Here is a 21,105-nt window from a genome sequence, read left to right as displayed (position 1 = left end):
AGTGTTTCCACTGGGAAATCTTACAAAGATTTAAAAAAAAAAAAAAAACAGAATCTCTATCTCGAAACCAAGAAGAACAATGTGTTTCAGCCTTTCTGAATGAATAAGAAAAATAAAGACATGTGACCTTTGCACTCACCGTTGCATTTCCCTCCATTGATGGGGTCGCCGTAGTAACCGGGAATGCAGCTCTGGCAGTGTGTCCCTGCTGTCAGGTTCCCACAGTGCTCGCACACACTGCCGTTCACACACCTGCTGTGACCATTACACTGACACGCTGAGAGGAAATCACACACACACACACAAAGATACACTCAATTGCCAGTTAATAAGGCAGCTACATTCAAGGCAGTCTGACAGAGCAGTCCAGGAATGAGTCCGACGCCCATAAAGGTTATAATTATATTATAATTTTAGTGAAAAACTGTTTAAAAGAGGTGCTGATTCAACTGTGTGGTCATTCTGGAGACTGTAGTTTGTGGTGCTGGTAAACTGTGATGAGTAATACAGAGATGTGCTGTATTTAGTCTAACTGGGGTCAAAATACTGAACCTGAACCAGGTCCAGTGCTTCACTCACCCGGACACTGGATAAAGGCCCAGTTATAGCCTTTATCAGATGTACAGAGACTCTGGTCCAGGACCATGTCCCTGTCTCGCAGTCTGTCCCGGTCTCGGGACGCAGCCCTGGCGTTTGCAGGCCTCAGAGGCCCACGGTACGAGCCCTCCATGCAAACTCCCCTACCGGTGTTACTGGGATCACCACACCAGCCACACTCGGCTCTCTCCTGGCACTCCGAACACGTCCGCAGGCCTGAACAGTTCTGAGCTGCAGGGTGAAGGTAAAACAAAGTGAGCATGAATGTGTTAGGTTTCTGGTTTGTTAACAAATGGACTCCAGTATAAAAGTGTAACGCTCTGCACACATTTAGGCTGTAAACAAACTTTTAAATCACAAATCTGAACATATTCCATCCTCCACACTACACCATAGTTAATCCTAACAGCTTCAACCAAAGCATAAACACAATAAAAACCTTTAGTGATGTAATCTACACCCTCCGCTACACTTTTCTTTGACCCTCAACATTTATAAAGAAATTGACTTTTCTTTGCCACGCCATCCCACATGTTGAGAAAAGCATTTGTATTCATAAAGTGGATGTGACATTCAAAAAGGCTTTAGTGGTGCAAATTAAAAATGACACTTTTTTTTTTTATGGTATGGCATTCAACGCTTGTGAAAGAAAACAAAACTCTTTTGTTCGCTGAATGTGGCAGAGAACAGGCGATGGGTGACAGGAATAAGAAATCAAGTGTTTTTCCAGAGAAGCCGGCCTTCCAAACTTAACTTTACAGCTTGCTTTTGAACCTTTCAGTCTTGCCTTGCTCTCGTTCTCAACATCAACTCGTCTTCCTGTCATAATAAATTTTAGTCTACAAAGACGAGGGTGGGGATACACACTCAGAGAGGCAGGGAGAAAGGTAAGACTCCGTTGGTTTCTTGGCTTGTGCACAAGAAACCGAAAGGTTGAGAGAAGTTATCCGAGGTGTTGTTTCTTATAGCCTGGCGAGATGATTCAAATGCAGCATCAAGTAAAATTAGCATTTTCACCAGAAGTTTGTTTCTCTTTTGAACATGAGCCATTTCCATAAGCCACAGATGTTCTAACTGAACCTGTACCTCCGTCTCTCCGTGTCCCTGCTAGCTAGCTCTGCTTGAAATACACCGCTCGTCCTCTGAGTGTGTTTGCAAGCTCCCCCCGTTGCATTATTCAACTGCAGCAATGCTGATTCATTTGTTCTCCCTCCCTCTTTGTAATTACAAACTTCTGCTCTCTTCTCCTCAGATTCACTCTTTATCTCCTCTCTGCCACATTTTTATCCTCCTCTCCTGCATCTTATTTTCTATTTCTATTCACTAAGCCGTCGTCCCCTCTTGCACCGAGCGCTGCTCTCTTCAACATTAAACCCTCTCCTCCTTCATTTCCTGTCATTCTGATTTCATTAGATTTTTTTCTGGATTACTTTAAAACACTTTAGGCATAAATGAAATCACAAAGGATGGGACTCTTCTTCCAGTTTTTCCTCATCTTCTCTTTTCGTCTCACTCTTACTGCGTTCTTCCCTCCGGTTTTTACTTTCACCTCCCCTTATTCCCTCTCCTCTTCTTTTTTTTTCTGACACTCATTGGATCTCTACTATAGTCACTAGTTCAAAGAGAGGCGGTTCAGCAGAATATCCCTAATCCACCACACAGTAGGGTTTCCATTGCTAGAAAAGCACATATTTACATACCCAAGAGCAGACTTTAATATCCAATAAATATACCAGGACTGTTTATCATTTTAAAATATGATTCAAATTGAAGAAAATTGGTAGCTGATCCTTACAACTCCTCCGCTTTACTTCTGCCAAACCTTAAAAATTTTAATAGAACAACATTCTTTGCTTCTCTTTGATTTGATAGATCCAATTTGCACCCATTATGAGGCGGCCATTTTGTGTCCCTCCAGGTCGGGTTATTAGACCTGCAGTGCCAGCCCACGGTTTAGCTTCACTCGTAATGATCGAGCAATGCTCAGCAGGCGCTTGCTTGAAACTTCTCCCTTTCACATCAACATGAGTCATTTCTACACCTGATTGGAAACAGTCGCATCTCATAAACCATTCACCGAAATCAGTTTTTGGATGCATCTGAGGTGATGTATCTGACATGTGACCTGGCTTTGCAGAGCAGTTACTTCAGAACAACACAGGAGATTATTTCAGACAAAATAAAAAAAATGCTGGCAGAATCAAAGTTTGTTACGGGAAAATTTCTGAGCCCCACAGTCACACGGTTACGCTTTTATTACCAGTATGGGAATAATTATGAGAAACGTGATTCCACTCACACCTTAAAATACATTCTGATGCATGCAGAGTTAATCTGGACACACAGACACACTGCAAGGTGCATCTGCAGCTCCTGACTGCAGTTCATTTGCATGTTCATGTCAAAATCAGTGAGAGCGAATGCATCGAATCTTTCAGGCACCAGCCTGCATGCCACAAATATGATGAAATGGGCCCCGGGGAGGTAAAAACAGTTCATACAGAAGTGAGAGACGGTGGACGAAAACAAATCCCTGCACAGACAGAAAATGTTAAGTCCTAAGATGTTCACTTACATCACTGTGGCTTGTGCAAATAATGTAATTTACCTGACATGTTCTCTCTGCCTCAGTAGTCTTTTCTATTTTTAGCAGCATTTCCAAATATCTGGCTTCAGCTGTGTTCCACATGGAAAGAATTACGAGAGGTTATTGTCTCATGTAGTCCAGTGGACTCGGGGTAGATGAGGATGAGAGAGAGAAAAATGGAAACAGGCGCAGGCATGCGTGTGCCTGGGGGGTTTACAAGGCTTTAGTTTTAGTTAACAACACCAAACATTTAGCTGTACCTCGTGTTATTAGCTCCAGGCTATCTGGAGAGGAAATGTCCTATTGGATGGAGCCTGTATTTCCCACGAGGGTGGAAAACATATTTCATGATTAAAATCCAAACATGTGATCTAATCATGGTCCACAGGTGAAACTGTTGATTACTGGCTATTTTTTAGTTTTTAGCTTTTTTATTGTGAATAGTTGTAAAGATTAAAATCAGGACTCCGATTTATCAACCAACTTTAATGCTAATGCTCCTGTAGTTTCTTTCAGAAAGGGTTATTGCAATTAAATTATGAGTTAGGGTTGGCAAACTGAACACAGGCACAAAGGAGAACTCTGCTTGACGCACTTAAGACGGAAAAGTGAAAATTTAACAGATAAATGTTGAGTCTAAAGTGAAGCTAGCAGCTCCGTAAGGCTTTAACACTCACTATAAAGAAAACGTGATGTATATAAGCTGAGTTTCTACAATTCTTTCTTGCGATATGATTTGTTGACAACAGAAATACACAGTAACAACAGCTGTATCCCGTGAAGTTAGGTTTTTTCCTCCAGCTGTGGTTCAGGTGGTGGAGCGGATTTTCAAACTGCTGCTGGCTCTAGATCAAAAGTCTGACAATCTCCAATAATCATGAAGATCTACTGTCTCTGAACCACGAATGTCTGTACCAACGTTTGAACCAATCCATAGAAAAAATGTAAAGAGACAGAACTGCTTAAGTGAAAACTTTAACCTGCTGCTGGTGTGTGATGAGAGGCCAGACGAAAAAAACAGCCATCCTCTGTGGAACACCACATCTGCAGACGTTTCTATCAACACAATGTGAATGAGAGTGGACAGTGACTGTGGGAACTGGATCGAGTCCAAGAGAACACGGGTTTGAATCTCAAAAGGGAGCCACAAAACATCAAGAGGTAAAAACTCAAGTTGCTATTGTCATTTGGAGACTGTGAGTTTCAATCCCACATCGGCTGTGTAAGATATATGTGTACGCATGCAATGACACAAAAGCATGAGACGCACAAACTTCCTGAACAATGTTTTGATTTCCATTGTAGAAAGAACGTCATGACTGTGTTCTGCTGCTGGATGAGTCAAAAAAAAATTTAGATTAAATTGAGTTCAGATGACTTGTTTTTAAAATCTCCAGTTGTTTATTTGTTCTGTGTTGAAACCTGAAACCTCTGACTGAAGGAGTATGTGTATGTATAACTCAACTCTCTGTACATTCCCAAAACCTTCCCCAAATATATGGCTCTACAGAAATCAGGGTATTAGCTGTCTTCACTGACAGAAATAACCTAGAGGAAACCTAAACACAACAGATGAGAAATGTTCTGAGGAACTTAGACTATCAATATTGCAGCAAAGAAAAAAAAATTGCTTGTTCCTACTGAGGGAATTTTCATCTTATCAAAAATTCTCTCAGCACAATCATCTAGGTGCCACATTCTGTTCATCACACTGGGTTTGATATTTGGTGTCCCTGGATAGCACGTATCATCCGGCTTCATCTCGTGTCATCCATTTGCTTCCACAGTGGTTGACAGTTAGCATCGCTGAAGCCAGTAGCACAGAGATCTGTGAACCCCCCTACATAATACATCAAGTGTAGGAGCCATAAGCTGCTTTCTCTTCTCTTCTCCCAGTGTGTGAAGCTACAAAACGGCAGATATCATGTGGGACGGACAGAAAAACACACACACACGCACACACACACACGGACACACACACACACACACACGCACGCACACACGAGCGCCTTGTGAAGATAGCCTCAGAGAAAATAAGGCTATTTCTCTGGAGCAAAACCAATATCAGCTACAACAACATAACTATCATCTAGCATCCGTGTGTGTGTGTGTGTGTAAACAACAAAACACACATTGTGAGTGACCAAAAATAAATAAAAAATTCCTGCACACTCTAATCCAATACACCGGTACACCAGTCTTTGTGCTGTGGCAGAGCAGAGAGTGTTTATTCATCTCGATGGTCACAGGCTGAGGTCTGTGGTGTTTTTGTTGTGTTGAAATCTTGTCTCTAACGTTAAAGTGCTGACTTCTTTTTTTTTTTTTGGAGGGCATTTGGGGGATGGTTTGTTGGGTGATTGGCAAAGGATTTTTAGCCTTTTTTTTTTTTAAATATATAGGTCCAAATGTTTGGACAAGTCAACAAGAAAATGAACAATGAAAAAACAACTGCCATGGCCACAAGTACCAGCAGGATAGACGCAGGATAAATGCTTGAATGTTGGTATCCAACTGTGGCTCCAGCTGAAATACACCTGGAGCAAACGCTGACCTTATAAACTATGTAGAGAGGAGTGCTGTTGTTGAGCTGACCACATCTACATTGAAGAGTTACATTCACAAACTAATTTAGCTGCCATATTCATCGCCATGCAGCTTCAGGTGCAAGACCTTTGGGGACCAGATGTTTGAGGCAGAGAGGTGAAAGGCTGGGGGAAAAAAACAAAAACAGCAGTGCGAAGTTCAAAATTGTCACTTAAGCCAAAGAAAATTCAATTTATAAGAGGAAAACACAGTAAGGCACAATAAGTCTGAGGCTGAAAATCAGCTGCCTTTTGAAGGAGCTCCTAAAACTTCCAAATTTAACTTCTGGGGCAAAACTGAAGCCAATTATTTCAAGAGGTTTCGTTGAGGAGTGTTCAGTTCAGCCTCCAGCCGACATGAAAAATGAGAGTGATACACAAAGTCTTGGGCCAAATTGATCTGATACAGAAATGACACACTTTGAATTAGATCCTCAGACAAGCAATAGTTTTTGTTTTTTTTGTTTTTTTTTAGTGAAAGCAGCAATGAAAGGAGAGGTGATGAATCCTTCAGCTGCCTGCACGGTTCCCGAAACAAGACACGATTAATCCATAAACAAGAGAAATGAAGCTAAAGACTGACGGACTATAAAAGAGCAGCAACGCTCCATCTGAGGATTTGAAAAGTAACATGTCATATTTTAGATTATATGCCATACATGGAACAACAAGGGTGAAAAGTGGCAGAAGAAAAGCCTCCCACACACCTTCTGTCACCAAACAAATACAAATAATAAAAGGGAAAAGAAGATGGGGGAGAAGTGCCATTATGTAAACACCGAAGGTAAAACGAAGGAAGGGAAAACAATCTTGGCTTGCTAACAGTAGGCTGGAGGGCTGTCTGTACTCAGACTGCTGGCACCAGTAAGGAATAATAATCACCAGTAAAAAGACCAAAAAAAATCTCAAAGTTTCTGAAGCTGTTTCCTTAACTCCAGAAACAAGAACACTTTGCTACAAACCGACTATTTGTCTAACAAAGACAGAAAACACCAGTGGGAAGTTTTGCCTCAGAAGAATACTTTTTTTCTACCAGAAACTTGTTGAAACTTGATGAACCGTAGAATAAAATATGCCCGTGCTCTACCTAACGAACATTTTCAAATAAAACATTGGTGAAAATTAGGAAAAACTAAGCATCGCTTCCACACAGCAGGTTAGTTCATTGGTGATGCAACAAATACGCTCCATTTTCCTATCCCAGCGGAGAATCTGGAAACAGGCGAACATGGAAGCGAGATAAATGGCTGCAGTCACAACAGAAATGTTATTTAGACAGAAAGCTACTCCGTAGTTAGGCAGGAAATCCTTTCATGTCTTTCATGTCAACTCGGTGAGGCCACAGCGGCACCTGGCAGCATTTGGGCTGGTTCCATGGTTCATGATCCTTCTCTCACAAACACTGCAAACACTTCACCATCCCCGGGGAGGTGTTAATATGAGAGGAATGTTAAAAGACAGCAGCGAGGACTTCATATTGAGTCAGACGTGTGTCACTGTAGATGATCGATTTTCTGCCCTGTAGCTACAGGAGATGTGGCGCTGACTCAGTGCTGGAGTGTGTGTGTGTGTGTGTTTGTGTGTGTGTGTGTCAGTGTGTGTGAGACAGAGGCGTAGACCTGACTGCTGATAAGAAGGGGATCGATAGGAGTCTATAATGACTATGTTTACACACATTCACACCATAGACCAAAGGTATGAATGGAGTACTACACACCACCTCATTCATCTATCTACTCATCCATCCATCCAGCTGCTCCCAGCCACACATATTTCAGAGGGGATTCTAAAATGCTAAAGCTATACTGAGCAGCTATGACCTCAGTGCTTTATTAGCCAGTTGTGTTCTCTCCACTGTCGTCACAACATCTCTGTGCGCTTTCATATTTTAGACATTCAGTACCAAAGACAGTTGATTTGTTTTTTATCTCTGCCAACAGCTGATAGAGTACGTTTGACTTCTGTCAGTCACCACGGAGGCAAGAGAGATGCAGCCCTGAGAACAGCGGGGTCACAGACGCACCTTTTCTACAACCTGCTGCTGCCAAAAGGAAAGCGAGGAGGGAAAACAGTATAATCATTTTAGGACTACTCCTTCATTCAGATGAACTCATTTTGTTTGGTTCCTTTCAGTGTGCTGACCAGATGTTAGCTGCATATCATATTACATGAATCTGATGTTTTATCCAATGTTTTACATGTGAATGTTTATGCAGAAAAAGAACAGGACCTCCAGCTGTCAGATGAAAGTTGTGGTAGACGAGGAACATCAGAAAGTCTCACCGGTGCAGTCTTGCGTTTGCCATTCCAGACACTGGCCGTAGGGGAAGGAGATGACGTACGCCGAGGAGTCGACGCAGCGCTGCGCACTGCCACACCACATGCACTCCATGGCCTGGCTGGTACAGTTGGCACAGCTGGTGCGCAAAGCGCAGGGAGTCTTACAGGGACGAGAACTCTGACTCTGCGGACTCCCTGAGCAACGGGGCGGAAGGAGAAAGGGCCAGAAAGAAAAGTTTAGATGGTGGAGGAATAAAAAAAAAGGAACAGGCAAAAAGTTATTTACTGAAGAATTAGGATTATAGATTGTTAAATCACAGGAAAGATGCTCAGAGCTTCCTCTAGAATAAAACTATAACGGTATTTGTGGATTCAATTTCTTTATTCAGTCGTTATCAATAACTAATTACTTAAATAATTGCTGTAAAATATCAGGTATTTTCTCATTTCTTATGTGCATCATAGAGTAAAAGATCAATTTGATACAACTTTCACACAAAGTGTTATAGAAATGCAAAAAAACTAGTTACTGTTTTTCTTCTTATAGTAATTAGAAATCAGTTTGGTCTGAGTTTTATTCGTCTACTCATCTACTTTCTTCAACCACATCTTCCCTTCACTCTCTCCTTTATTGGTTCCCTCCTTCACTCTCACCGGCAGGTTTCTCACAGATCAGGCCGTCCGTGGTGGCGGTGCAGGGGTTGGCTTTGAGTCCAGCCACCTGTGCCCGCTCCAGGTAGGCACAGAAGCCCGAGTCGCTGGGCTCTCCTGGTAACCATCGCAGGCTGGTGTTGGTGAAGGGTGACGCGTCCTCCCAGCCCCAGTACGACACGTTGATCTTCCTCAGGCCAACCCACGGAGATAACCCCTGCAGGGGTGTTGAGACACAGAAGATAAGAGAAAGAGAAAAAGAGGGAGCTGAGTTAGACCAAGAATAGCATGAAATATATCTGATTTACATTTTCTTTTCTATACCTGTAAGTTTAAGGATACATTTCTTTTGCTGGTTCTGTTACTCGATTTCAGCCCCTCTACTTTGCACCGACCCCCACCGGTTTCTCCAAACCTGCTGCTACTTTCAAAAGTCCCTGTGAAATTAAGAGGCTGAGCTTCTTTTAGGCGCAAGCTGTTAAAGGTTTTTGTTATTTTTTGTATTAGGTGTTGATATACTGGTGAAGACAGTCACATTAAGGTTTAATACAATATTTGTAGGTGAGAAAAATCACAGAGATACAGACACAGCAGCCACTTTTCAGGCTAAGTATGGTAAAGCTTTCTGAAAACTCTCCTCCTAGTAACAGAAAGACAATGAAAACACAAAGAGAAAATGTAAAGGAGCTGTTGGTTTAAACCAGAGAGTAAAAGACAATGAACCCTAACAAACCTCTAAAAATGAAAATGATGAGACTTAATTGAATGAAGTTCATGTGTTCACAGGGACAGTGTCCTAGAAAACTCAAAAAAAAAAAGAAAACACAACAAGAACAGGAAGAGCTAAAAATGTGAAGAAAAAAGAAAGAGAAAAAAACACAAACCAGTTCACATACCACAGTGAAGCAGCTACGAAGCCTCCCTTTGCCAGGAGGACTGATAACTCCACAACAAACATTATGTTGTGTTTTAGATGAAAGTGGATCCTAAATCAAACCTTCTTCAAATTACGTTAATTGCTATAAAAGCAGAAACTCTTCAGATTCACTCAGGAAAGATTTTCAAAAGAAACTGTAATTACAGCAGCTCATTGAAGTGTACTTCACTGACCATTTAAATTATTTGATGACAAAACAAGTGTGATTTATTTAATAATGGATCATAATGATGTTAAAGTTTATTTGACATAAATCAAACATGTTTTCCCATCATTGTGATTTACTTAAACTTTACATTTCAGGATCACAAAGAGCGAAACTGTGAAACTGTGAAACTGCATTATCTGTATCTGTGGACCCAAAAGCACTGGTCAGTGGTCAGGATCTCTGTAAAGCTAAGGAAAGGAAGCATCTCAGAGTGAAGAGACAACAGAAAAAAATCTGTATCATCACCTATAAGCATCAAAAACCTGTGCTTTAAAAAATAAAACTTTTCTTCCAGAGAAAATTAACCACACATTCTTTCAATTAACCGTTTTCAAATATTTGCTCACATTTCTCCCGACACTGCACATTTATCATGAAGTCTGTCTGCGTGTGGTCAAACACGTCTGGTTCTCAAATAACATTTTCACCATAAACACTATGTGCAGAGGTGATTGACAGACATTCCACTGAAAAGCAGCCATTTCCGTCCTGGCTGCCAGCTGTTTTTCAGACATCTGGGTTCATTTCGACAGGTGATGAAGCTGATTCTTGTGTTTCGTGAAGAACAAATAATAAACAAATAATAAACACGTGATAGCTTTCACTCCTCTGGTGGCACCAAAACTCTTTGTGGAAGCATGAAAATATTTTTGGGGTATGAGTCTGACCATCAAAGTGCCTGTGAAGGCAGATGACGTGTGCTTTAAAACTTATTAAAACAATATTATTTACACATTCTGTGAGTCTTTTTTCAGTCTTTTTCACATCCTGCAAGTCCTGTAGCCAAACGCACATTTTGATATCATGAGGAAACCACAAACAACACCTCAGGTTCTTTCGTTGATTAGTTGTTGTTTATGTTAAATAACTCAGTTTTTATGATCCGGAGACCGCACGTTCCTCGACATCTAATCAGAAATAACTACAGATTTATAATGTTAAGGTAACACAGTGTCTGGCATCTTATAATAAATTGCACTGTCACAGAAGCAGTATTATGTACATTATGTCATATAATGAACTCTGGGGAGCTGCACATCAGTCCACTTGTCCACATTAATCAGCCAGATGTTACTTCATTCTCTACGGGAAACATAAAGCTGAAATTACATTCAGACGTGCTGATGTACTGTGGAACTGTAATTTACATTTGCATTTGTTTCTTTCCTTACTTTCTTTCCTTACTGATAAGATACAGGGATTTTTCAACACTTTAAAAGGAAAGGTTCACATTCAGTCTGTTTTATGATAACACGATTCTCATGGACTGGATTTTGAGTATTTTGAGTATGAAATTCCCTCATTGTGTTTCCACAGCTGTTTCCTTGCTTGGCTGAAGTGAAGAGGCAGCAGAGACGACCACAAAGAGGGAATTTCATCCTAAACTGACTAAGGTGGGGGATAGCCACTTTATTTTCCTAAGCCACACAGATGAAGCCTCATTAGCTTCAGATGAACCTCGGTATTTTCTGGACAGCATCAGATCATGGGCTGTCTGACTGGGAAGAACTGGTCACAGCGACCAATAATTCTTGCAACTCAAGTACGGACGGGTGAGTATTGGATTTAAAGCAACTTGAAAATATCTAATAATAATAATATAACCATGCTGGACATTAGTGTGGGTGGTAGGAGCTGAGTGGGAAGTTTCTCGTGTTTGCAAACTCAGGTTTAATAATCACAGAAAAAAATGCAAACTGAGCATGTGCACGGATTTGAAAAGCTAAACCTTCACAAGCTGAATATTCTTACACACGACCTTTGTAACACGTTAAATTGGATGATTCCACCAAACATGTCTGAAGTTTGTTTGTTTTTTCCAAACGTTCCCACAGCAGAAAAGCCAGTGTGTAAAATAATGAAAAGCTGTCCCCAGCATTGTTAGCGTGTAGGTATGTGCTGTCACATTCCTTTTATTTATGAATTTGTTTTGTTTATTTATTTTATTTTACACCACCCACCTTGTCCTGAAGCTGGTGCTTCTGTAGCTCTTCCAGAACAAAATTGACTTGTTTGTCTGTGAGCAAAGATGCAATGTTTCCTCCGAGGTTTTTACAGTAGTGCTGGGCGTTATCGTAGCTCTCTCTGCTGGAGTTGATCCTCAGGCAGGCGTCCTCCACATGGTGCCAGCCCTCTCCACACAGCTGGCCTGCACACAAAGGCACATTTACTGTTTTCCCATAGTCATTGCACCTGGGTTAACGTGGATTCTTAGTAATCAGAAATCCACTGGTTATTTGGGCTGTTACACTGCTACACTGCACACTGCTTTTAAAGTCCAAGAGCTTTGCTATCATTGCCAAATGTAATATCTACAAAGTTACACCATAAAAGTTTAGTGCAGCAGCATTAAAAGCAGTTTTCCCTAAACAGTTCTTTCACCTAGGTCCTAAAATGGTTTTGTGTAATTAGATACGGTTTAATATCATAAATAAAACACAGCTCTGCGGTGCAGACCAGCGGCTCAGCCTTTCTGTAGACTCAGATATCCTGTCTGATAAGATTTACTTATTCCATCTGTCTATACTGTAGATTGGCAGATTAACAGTGAAGAGTGTGAAACCTGTGAACAGAACAGTGTCTTATACATCCTCTCTATGGATAAAAAAATATTCCCCATTTTTTTGGAGACACTCTGGAACATTCTTGAGGACACCAGGTGGAGAACCTCTGGTGTAGAACATTTCACTGACGCACCAACTAGCCTGCTGCTTTGTCTTTTGTCATTTGCGTGCAAAACAAGTCAGGAGACAAAAAAAATCTACACACTCCACAAGTTGCCCCAGGACCTGGCAACCCTGGGTGACAGGCAGAGATGGAAAAATCACTGAGGGGAACTGGTGGATAAGAGAGGAGTGACACTGGAATTTAATGTTGATGTGTCTGAAGAGAAAACTGTGCCACGATCAGCAGATAATCAAACAGGTTTAAACCAAACGGTTCCTACATGATCTTATTAAACTATATTTAGACGTTGATGTAACTGTTGATTTACGCTGTTGTTTTAGATCAAAGACCACATTCTGGCTTTGTACCGACCTGAATCATCAGTGACCAAAAGATTTCCCAGACGTTAGAGGTATGTAACACGTGGGATACATGCACTCATTGTTTTTATCAGGGTCACTTGGTAGCGTCTTGTGGGACACTGTAAAAGTTGAGAGGCTGTTCAATTTGCCAGGATGAAAGGGAAGAAAGCCATTCTGCCCCTGGTGTTTATTTTGGACTCCTGGTCTGACTACATTCACAGGCCCATAATGGCTTCCATCACCAACCTTTCAATGATACAGAATAGAAAATTCCTGCTTTCTTTCTTTTTTTTTTTCCCAAACAGTAGAAATGGGTTACAATCGACTAAAACAGGAGAGGAGAGGCAGATGAAGGGGAAAAAAAGACGAGTACAAAAATAAATAGGTAGATTAGGTTACAGTCTTTGTGTAAAAGAGAGATAAACACGTCAGGCCATTTAGAATAATTAGTCATAACATGGTGTCTAAAGAAAAGGTCGCAGCTGCCACGGAGGTGGAGCTACTTTCCACTAACCCAGTTCATCCCAGAAACACTGTTACAGCAGCTTTATCTGAACATTAAATCAGAAAATACAGAGGCTTTGTCTCTTACCGTCACCCACACACAAAAATGTCTCTCTGCACGTATTATTCATTTGTGCAGCCGGTGACTCACAGAAAGGCTCCGGCATTAACGGAACAATACGTCCTGTTCATGCACACACATGTGAGACTGGAGGAGAGACAGGATGCCAATCATTTTCAGCTGCATGACAACACGCGACACAGGCCATCGAAACTCCGAAGAGTCAAAGACTCAGTGTGCAACAAGGGAAACGTGAGAAAACGTTTTTCACTCCTCTTCAACACGTCAATGAGTTTTAAACAAAATGGAGGAAAAACTGATCATTGTTGTCTCAAGCTTCATCATCATATGAAAGTTAATAAACAACAGGAAGTGAGGTGCTTTGTGTTCCAGTGGCAAAGTTAAAAAAAAAAAAGGCCAAACATTATGTCAGTAATGTTGCCGCTCAACAGAATATCAAAGATGTACAACTTAAAGCGGTTTCACCACCTGTTTTGACATGTGGTTCATCGCAGTATTTGGAGAATACACCGGTGCTGAAGTCTGCAAAGAGAACACAGCACTTGGGAGCACACCCGCAAAAATGGGAAGTGGACAAAAATCTAAAATCTCGATTAGCTGCAAAGTAGCAAAAAATGCTAAAAAATATTGATTTACACAGTTCTGCCCAGATTTAGATATGTAGTTGTACTAACTGCAAATTAACAAAGCCACATTTTCTGGAATTATCACCCAGTTGTCCACGTTCATGCTGCCTTAACTCAGCAATAGCTCATAACAAACCGAGGGGGAGGACATATGTACCAGGCTACAGGGCTTTGATGAGGATGGAGGAAAGGGAGCAAACACAGTACCATCCGCTGCTTAAAGCTACTGCAAACTCCCAGTTCTAAGCAGAACCAGCTAGATAGCCCTTAGCGGCACGCCATGAAACGGGATCATTTGTGGATTCAAATGGCACGGGTATTTCATTTGCCCTTAGTCACGGTAGCACCAAAGTCAAACTGAGAGCAGCTCCAGCTAAATGCTCACAGCACAGAGGAGCGAGCAGGACTTTGTGGACTCCAGTTCGTTAGTCGGCCGAGGATCCATATTCAGAACATCAAGTAAACACTTCTAATTGGCCTACTTCTCTTTGCAGCTGGGTGGAGAGCATATTCTGAAGTGTGTGTTCATGAATGTATGCTAATCCCGTACGTGTACATGCCTGCATGCATGTATGAGGGTGTTTATTTGTGAAGACCACTAAAAATATGCAGGCAGTTACTGTGCTACATGTGCAACATGCAAATCCTGTTTCTGTGTGTGTGTGTGTGTGTGTGTGTGTGTGTGTGTGTGTGTGTGTCGTACTGTGCTGTATGTTCATCAGAAGGCAGCATTCTTTCAACAGCTCAAAAATAAAATAAGCATAATGACTTCAGAGGTGATGACGATCGTCAGAAGGACTGCGAAGGCAAAGCTGCCAGACTCTTAATAATATATCAATCAACAGGATTCACTCCAGTGTCACACATAATCAAAAGAGCCACACAGCTTTTATGAAGCTGCAGTTTATTCGTGAACTGTTTATGTAAGTATGTGTGTGTGTGTGTGTGTGTGTAGGTCCTCAAGGTGTTTTCATTTTTGCTGCATAATGCCTCATCCTGCCTCAGGAGGCAGCTTATAAACTAAGTTTCTCTTCCCTGAGATTTGAAATGAGTTGCATGAATTTAACTTGAGCGATGTCCTTAACAAAAACAAAACCAAAAAAAAAAACACAGGATCTGTTGTGTTGTGGAATGACTCTGTAGGATCAGGCCATTACCAGGATGATACTGAGATGGAGAAATCGTAGGTTTCATGCAGATGCTTTGTGTCATTCCTGATGGTGTGTGTGTGTGTGTGTGCATGTGTGGTGAGCTGCGCGCTTGTTCTCTCTGCTTGTGTGCACACGTGTGCGTCTCCTCACCGGGCAGAGCTTGACACTCCTGCTGCTGCTGCTCCCACTGACAGTTGACATTGAGAGAGCAGCTCCTGCAGTTGGCCAGTCTGAAACACTCCTGCTCCTCTCTGCGCGTACACCTGGACGAGTCTCTCACCAACTTCACACACACATACGCACACACACACGCACACACACACGCACACACGCACACACACACACACACACACACACACACACACACACACACACACACACACACACACACACACACATGCACACACGCACACACACACACGCACGCACGCAGACACAAAGGAAACAATATCAGTCCAGTTCAGCTTCATCATCAGCGTCCTTTTCTTCTGCTGATTCAATAAACTTGGGCAAATCAATATGATGTGCAACAAAAAGCCAAAGATGAATAAAGTGTGACGGTGGAGTCAAACAGCCAAACAGAACATGCAGAGTGAAAAGAGAAATCAATATGAGAGACACACTATATTGAGATGGACTTTTTCTAAATGTCTAACTTTACCTATATAACCCTTTAACAGAAACAACAACTTTATTTTTCTTCACATCATTTTTACTCAAAGTTGTTAGAAATTAAATGTAAATTTGGATTTAGATTCACCCCAATTTCCATTTTCCCTAAGGCCCTGCTCTGACTTCTGAGCCCAGCCTGACCAGACCTGACCTGCAGCCTAACAAGTGTCAAGTGTCAAATAATACACACATGTCCTCTCCTTCGGGCTCCGTGCTTCCACAAGCTCAGCTGATGTTCAGACAACATGGACGGAGGGGGAGACAGAGACAGAGCGCCGCCATGCTGCCGGGCCAGCTCCAGAGTCAGCTGCACGCATGCATACACGCACACACAGAGATTCGTATTTAAATCCAGCCAAGCACACAAACACACAAAAGCAACATGCAGACACATACAAAGAAAGACAGAGGAAGCAGGGTTGGGAGTAAAAACAGAGAAAGAGACAGAGAGAAAACACAACGAACAGAAAGAGCTCAGTAAGTAAAGGTTATTCATATAAACCACAAACACCTTGAATTATCAGATATGTTTCCTTTTAAATCTGAATTTTTCAACATGCTTGAAACGCGCTCGAACTCACCACTGTACAGTTGCTGGATGCAGAGATGCACTTCCTCTCCTCACACCACTGGCAGCCCCAGGTGTTGGCAGTGCAGCTCGCACAGTCTGAGAAGTGGAAACACTGCTCGTCCGTACTGTCTGGAAGAGGGCACACAACACACACACACACACACACACACACACCATAAAAACACAAACAATTCAGATCAGGTTATAGTTTCATAGTAGTTAGTAATTTACAGCGGTCCTAGTATCCAGATCTTTTATTCCTACATCTGTAGTACGTTGCAGGAGAGTACTGCTCTTGTTTCTTGTGGGGTTAGGAAATGTGCATCTGCCTGCTGCGAAATTATAATCGTTGCAATCTCAAAATCAGCAAAGGAGTCTGAAAAGTCAGTCTGAAAATTATGAGAAACATTGAATAACGTGTCCAACTGGCTAAAAATATCTGGTTCATATCAGGAAGCTGAAGGACAGACTCATGTGGTGACCATGTGTGAGCAGAAATGCTTTTGTGAAGTGTAAACTAACATGTAATTTCTATGTTTGGATGTCATCAACAGGTATTTACACATGTGAAGGAAAGTTATGTCATGCTGCTTCATTTCACTCCGGTCATTCAGTCATTTGGAGAATAAACATACACAGGAGATTAGAGCAGAAGCTGAACACTGATCTGGGACATTTAAAGGACCACGTCTGGATTTTTTTAAACCAGCACATACCTACATTTTACAGTTTTGCAACCGTTCACTGACCATTTCTCGAGTCTGCCCTTGTTTTTCATTTATGTCCACAAAAATTAAAATCAACTGCTAGATTCTTCAAAGTTAGTTTATCTGGATCTCAGTTATTATTTGTTAAATAATGTTTCTGTGATAAGGCAGTTTAATCATGATAACGTAACAAAAAATAATCCTGATGTTCATTGTGATGGGTTACACTACCCAAGCAAGTTTCAAGTATATGCTAACTGAGTTTAATGTACTACGATAATAGCGTAAACATACATAAATATTTCAACAACGTAAAATAAAATAAATGTGATCTCTAGTAAATGGGCTCACGCGTGCAAAGCCATTGGTACGGTCCTTTAAGGCGGTCGATCCATGTGTTGTATTGTTCTATTTAAAATTGAAAGAACAACCATTATCATAATTACTTTGAATTTAAACCTGCAGTGAGCTGCCTGAAGCAGAATACCTGGAAAAGCTTCTGCATCTACATCTGGCAGAAACAGATGAGGGAGAGGGGGGAGGAGGGTGAGGAGGGGGGTGGTCTGGACCAATCTTAATTACTTTAAAATGAGGTAACTGTTGCAGCATTGACCTTCTGTTCCCATAATTATGTTATGCAAACTAACCTCAGAAGCCAAATACTTGAGAATAATTATGATTCTTTTGAAAAGATAGGTCTTTTGGGAGCAGCACTCCTGTGTGATTATACTGTGCATTTCAGGGAAAATGTTGACATGACAGGGAGAATATTTAAGAAGAAAGTAACAGACGTGGATGAACAGCAAAGAATCAGCTGAGCAGACAGGACCACGGGGGTAACGCACCAGGTCGAGCAGGGCAAAACGGAGCGGGCAGAGCGTGGTCAGGTGGTTCTGGCTCCCAGGGGACACACAAACTTTTGACCCAGTGGCAGCGAAGGCCCGGTCCGGCAGCAGCACAGAGAGCCGGGTTAGAAAAGGCCTGGCAGGACGGGGGGGTGTAGGCCAGCACATCGTTCAGAAGGAGGCCGGAAAAACCTCCAAAGATGTACATGGAGCTGAAGAAGACACAGAGAGGATTACACAGAATCACAAGGAGCCTGTACATACAGCTGTGGAAGGAAGCGGCATGTAGCAGAAGTTACAGCGTGGCTGCACCGGTTTTATAGAGAAAAGATATGCCTGCAGAGATGAAGACAGTTGAAGAAATGTTAAGAAAACAGCAGAACCTTTCAAAAATCAACCTGAACTTTGGTTTGGGGAGAGAAAGCTGGGTTTAAAGCTGGCCTTTTGAAGTTCAAAGCTGACATTTCTGTGCTCAAAGCTGACTTTTTGGTGGGTAAATGGTGTTAAAGGGTCAGACCATTATTTCCGTTCACTCTGCATCATGATCCAACTCCTCCAAACTTTTTCAAGTTTGAGTTATTGTCATTCGGATTTTTTTTTTCCTTTTTATTATCAGTTTTCCCGACAAACAGGCACAGCTTTCCCTATCATATGTTTCTGAAGAGCATATAAAAATTACAGTTTTAGAATGTGGCAAAATACAAAACAAAAACAAGACACAACACACTCACTTTCCTCCTACTTTTCTCTTTTTTTTTTAAACACACCTACATTATTTATAAAAAAGGATTCTGAACAATGCTGACTTATATCAAAAACTCTTTTAACACATTCCCCACAAATAATGATTTTTGATTCATCTGACTGATTAAGATTTTTGATTAAATACATTTTTTTTGGTATTTGAACTACCTATGAAATGTCCTGTGCTCTGACTGGTGACTCATGTTCTGAGAAACCTCTGTGATATGAAGTTATCTGCAGTTTTTTTTTTTATGAGGTTAAGAAAAAAGAAATACACTGGCTGAGGAAAACAAGGTGCATCAACAACAGCTGCATTTTCCTTTTTTCAAACAGTTCCACGCAGCCTTCTGTCTTTGTAAGTGTCAGGCTGAGCAGTTTGTCAGGAGACAACACGGTGATTCAAAAAACCACATTCTGTTAGAAACCACAACACCAGGCTGGAAAAACTGACTTGACCAACATTTCTGTGTGAATGCGGCAAGAAAAATACAGAAAGAGAAAGATACAGATTCAAGAAAAGGAAAGGTATAAATAGAGCTCTCAGGGTAATAAAGAGAAATACACTGTGCACATGTGAGGCAGAGACACAGAGTCTGAACAGAGAGCTTCAGAGAAGCCAGCAGAGGGAGAAGTGACAAGAGAAGTGTAAACTAAAACTAAATATAACACTGAGATAAAACAATCAATCTCGACCGAGACTCTCTGTGCTTCCAAAACTTAGAGGACACTGCGGGAAGACATCAAGGAAATGCAAAAATGTACCGAGGAATAATGCACTGTGAATGGAGGAGGGTTTTATTTGCATATTTAAATCTGAGCGGTTTAGCAGATTTGCCAGTTTTGCCCAGATTTGTGCATCAGAAACTACACTGCTGATGTGTCCTTAAGCAAGGCAACAAACCTCAAGCAAATTCAGAGATGCTTTCGTACTCAGATATTCTGTGTGAGTTTTTTAAAAAAGTTTCTCCCAGTTGAAGTTTGGCAGTGATGAATTTCAGTAAGCTAGTATGGGAGGAAGGGACTCACCCGTTGCTAACCACAGCAGAGTGACCAAAGCGGTTGACGTCCCGGTGCAGCCCTGGTCTGGGGAGGACAGTCCACTCATCACAAGCTGAGGACAAAACACACATACAAACACCTAAATACACAAATTTAACTTTCTGTGCTTGTGAGTGTGTGTCTGACAGGGTGTGTCTATGGCCAAATGTAAGTGGACACCAAAATACTACACCCAGACGTCATGTGACCGTTGCTCATGTGACAGGCCTGGCTTACAGTGAAGAGCTTTAGTTCATCCTAAAGGTGGTGAATGGGGCGGCGGTCAGGGCTCTGTGCAGTTCTTCAACGGCAAATTAGGAAAACCTTTTCTTTACTGTTGACATTAACCATGAAAAAAAAAACGGTGTGAACAGACTGATGAGACTCCTCGTTTCTAGAAATCTTCTCTTCTTTTCTTCGTTTTTGGATTAAGGAGCGCCAAAATTAATGTGTGTGAGAAGAATGAGCACTAGAGGTGACCCACAGTTCAACCCGCTCCCCTAATTTCATCACGTGGACTAAGAACTCATTATCCTTACCTCTTCACGTAAAATTATGGTGATAAGGAAAAGATAGGGAAGATAATCTGAGAGATGACTTCATAAAATTTCATCATAAAGTACCGCTCTCTCTCTCTCTCTCTCTCTCTCTCTCTCTCTCACTAGTCATCATTGGAGCTATCAGCTCTGTGTATTTTACTGTCTGGATTTTACAACTCTTTGATGTTTTAATGACCCCTATGTGCTTCCATTATATTAATATGGAAATGACTGTGGGTGTGTGCGTGCGTGTCTGTGGTGTGTCAGTGTAAATGTCCCATTTAGCCAGATGAGCCTTCCCTGAACGTTAACGGGGAGCCGGTAGAGTTGGGGACTTGGGGACGCCAGGTTGCTAACGACCTCGTTAAGCGGTGTGCTAATTGGGAGCCCTTGTTTAAGAGCGAGGGATGCGGCAGAGGACACGATGGGAGGATAGAAGGAGAGGGGTCGTTCTAATCAGCACCAAGAGCAATGAGTTCATCGCTAGCAGGGGTTAAAGGTCAGCCATATTAACATGCCAACCAGACTGACGCTGAGCCTGGTAAAGCTGCAGCTGGTGGAAACTGTATGGAGGAAACAGAGTTGGTAAGAGAGGTGTCTTTTCCCTCAGTTCAGCTTTTCAGGCTGCGGTGTGATGTGTGGCTTATCTTGACACGCTGACACATTCAGTACGCCTCCACTGTGTAGACTACTGGTGTTTTCACCTGTATGAGTGTGAAGGTCGAGTTGTGTGATGGAAAGTTGTGTGCGCGAGA

General features: G+C 41.8%; 1 protein-coding gene across 2 annotated transcripts in view; it reads right to left on the bottom strand.

Annotated features, from left to right (window-relative positions):
* The window catches only part of atrnl1a (attractin-like 1a), a 185,050-nt gene that overhangs the window by 119,059 nt on the left and 44,886 nt on the right, over positions 1-21,105 (bottom strand). For both annotated transcript variants that reach the window (XM_041050639.1, XM_041050640.1), the window contains exons 11-20: positions 19,800-19,884; positions 18,030-18,241; positions 16,488-16,606; positions 16,097-16,213; positions 15,385-15,517; positions 11,804-11,991; positions 8,701-8,914; positions 8,050-8,241; positions 580-828; positions 140-277 (exon numbers count right to left, since the gene is read on the bottom strand). In XM_041050639.1, the coding sequence (XP_040906573.1) occupies positions 140-277; positions 580-828; positions 8,050-8,241; positions 8,701-8,914; positions 11,804-11,991; positions 15,385-15,517; positions 16,097-16,213; positions 16,488-16,606; positions 18,030-18,241; positions 19,800-19,884 (1,647 nt within the window). The remainder of the gene's footprint in view (positions 1-139; positions 278-579; positions 829-8,049; positions 8,242-8,700; positions 8,915-11,803; positions 11,992-15,384; positions 15,518-16,096; positions 16,214-16,487; positions 16,607-18,029; positions 18,242-19,799; positions 19,885-21,105) is intronic.

Source organism: Toxotes jaculatrix, chromosome 11, assembly GCF_017976425.1.
Source record: "Toxotes jaculatrix isolate fToxJac2 chromosome 11, fToxJac2.pri, whole genome shotgun sequence".
NCBI classification, from domain to species: domain Eukaryota; kingdom Metazoa; phylum Chordata; class Actinopteri; family Toxotidae; genus Toxotes; species Toxotes jaculatrix.
This window is presented reverse-complemented; position numbering and strand designations above follow the sequence as displayed.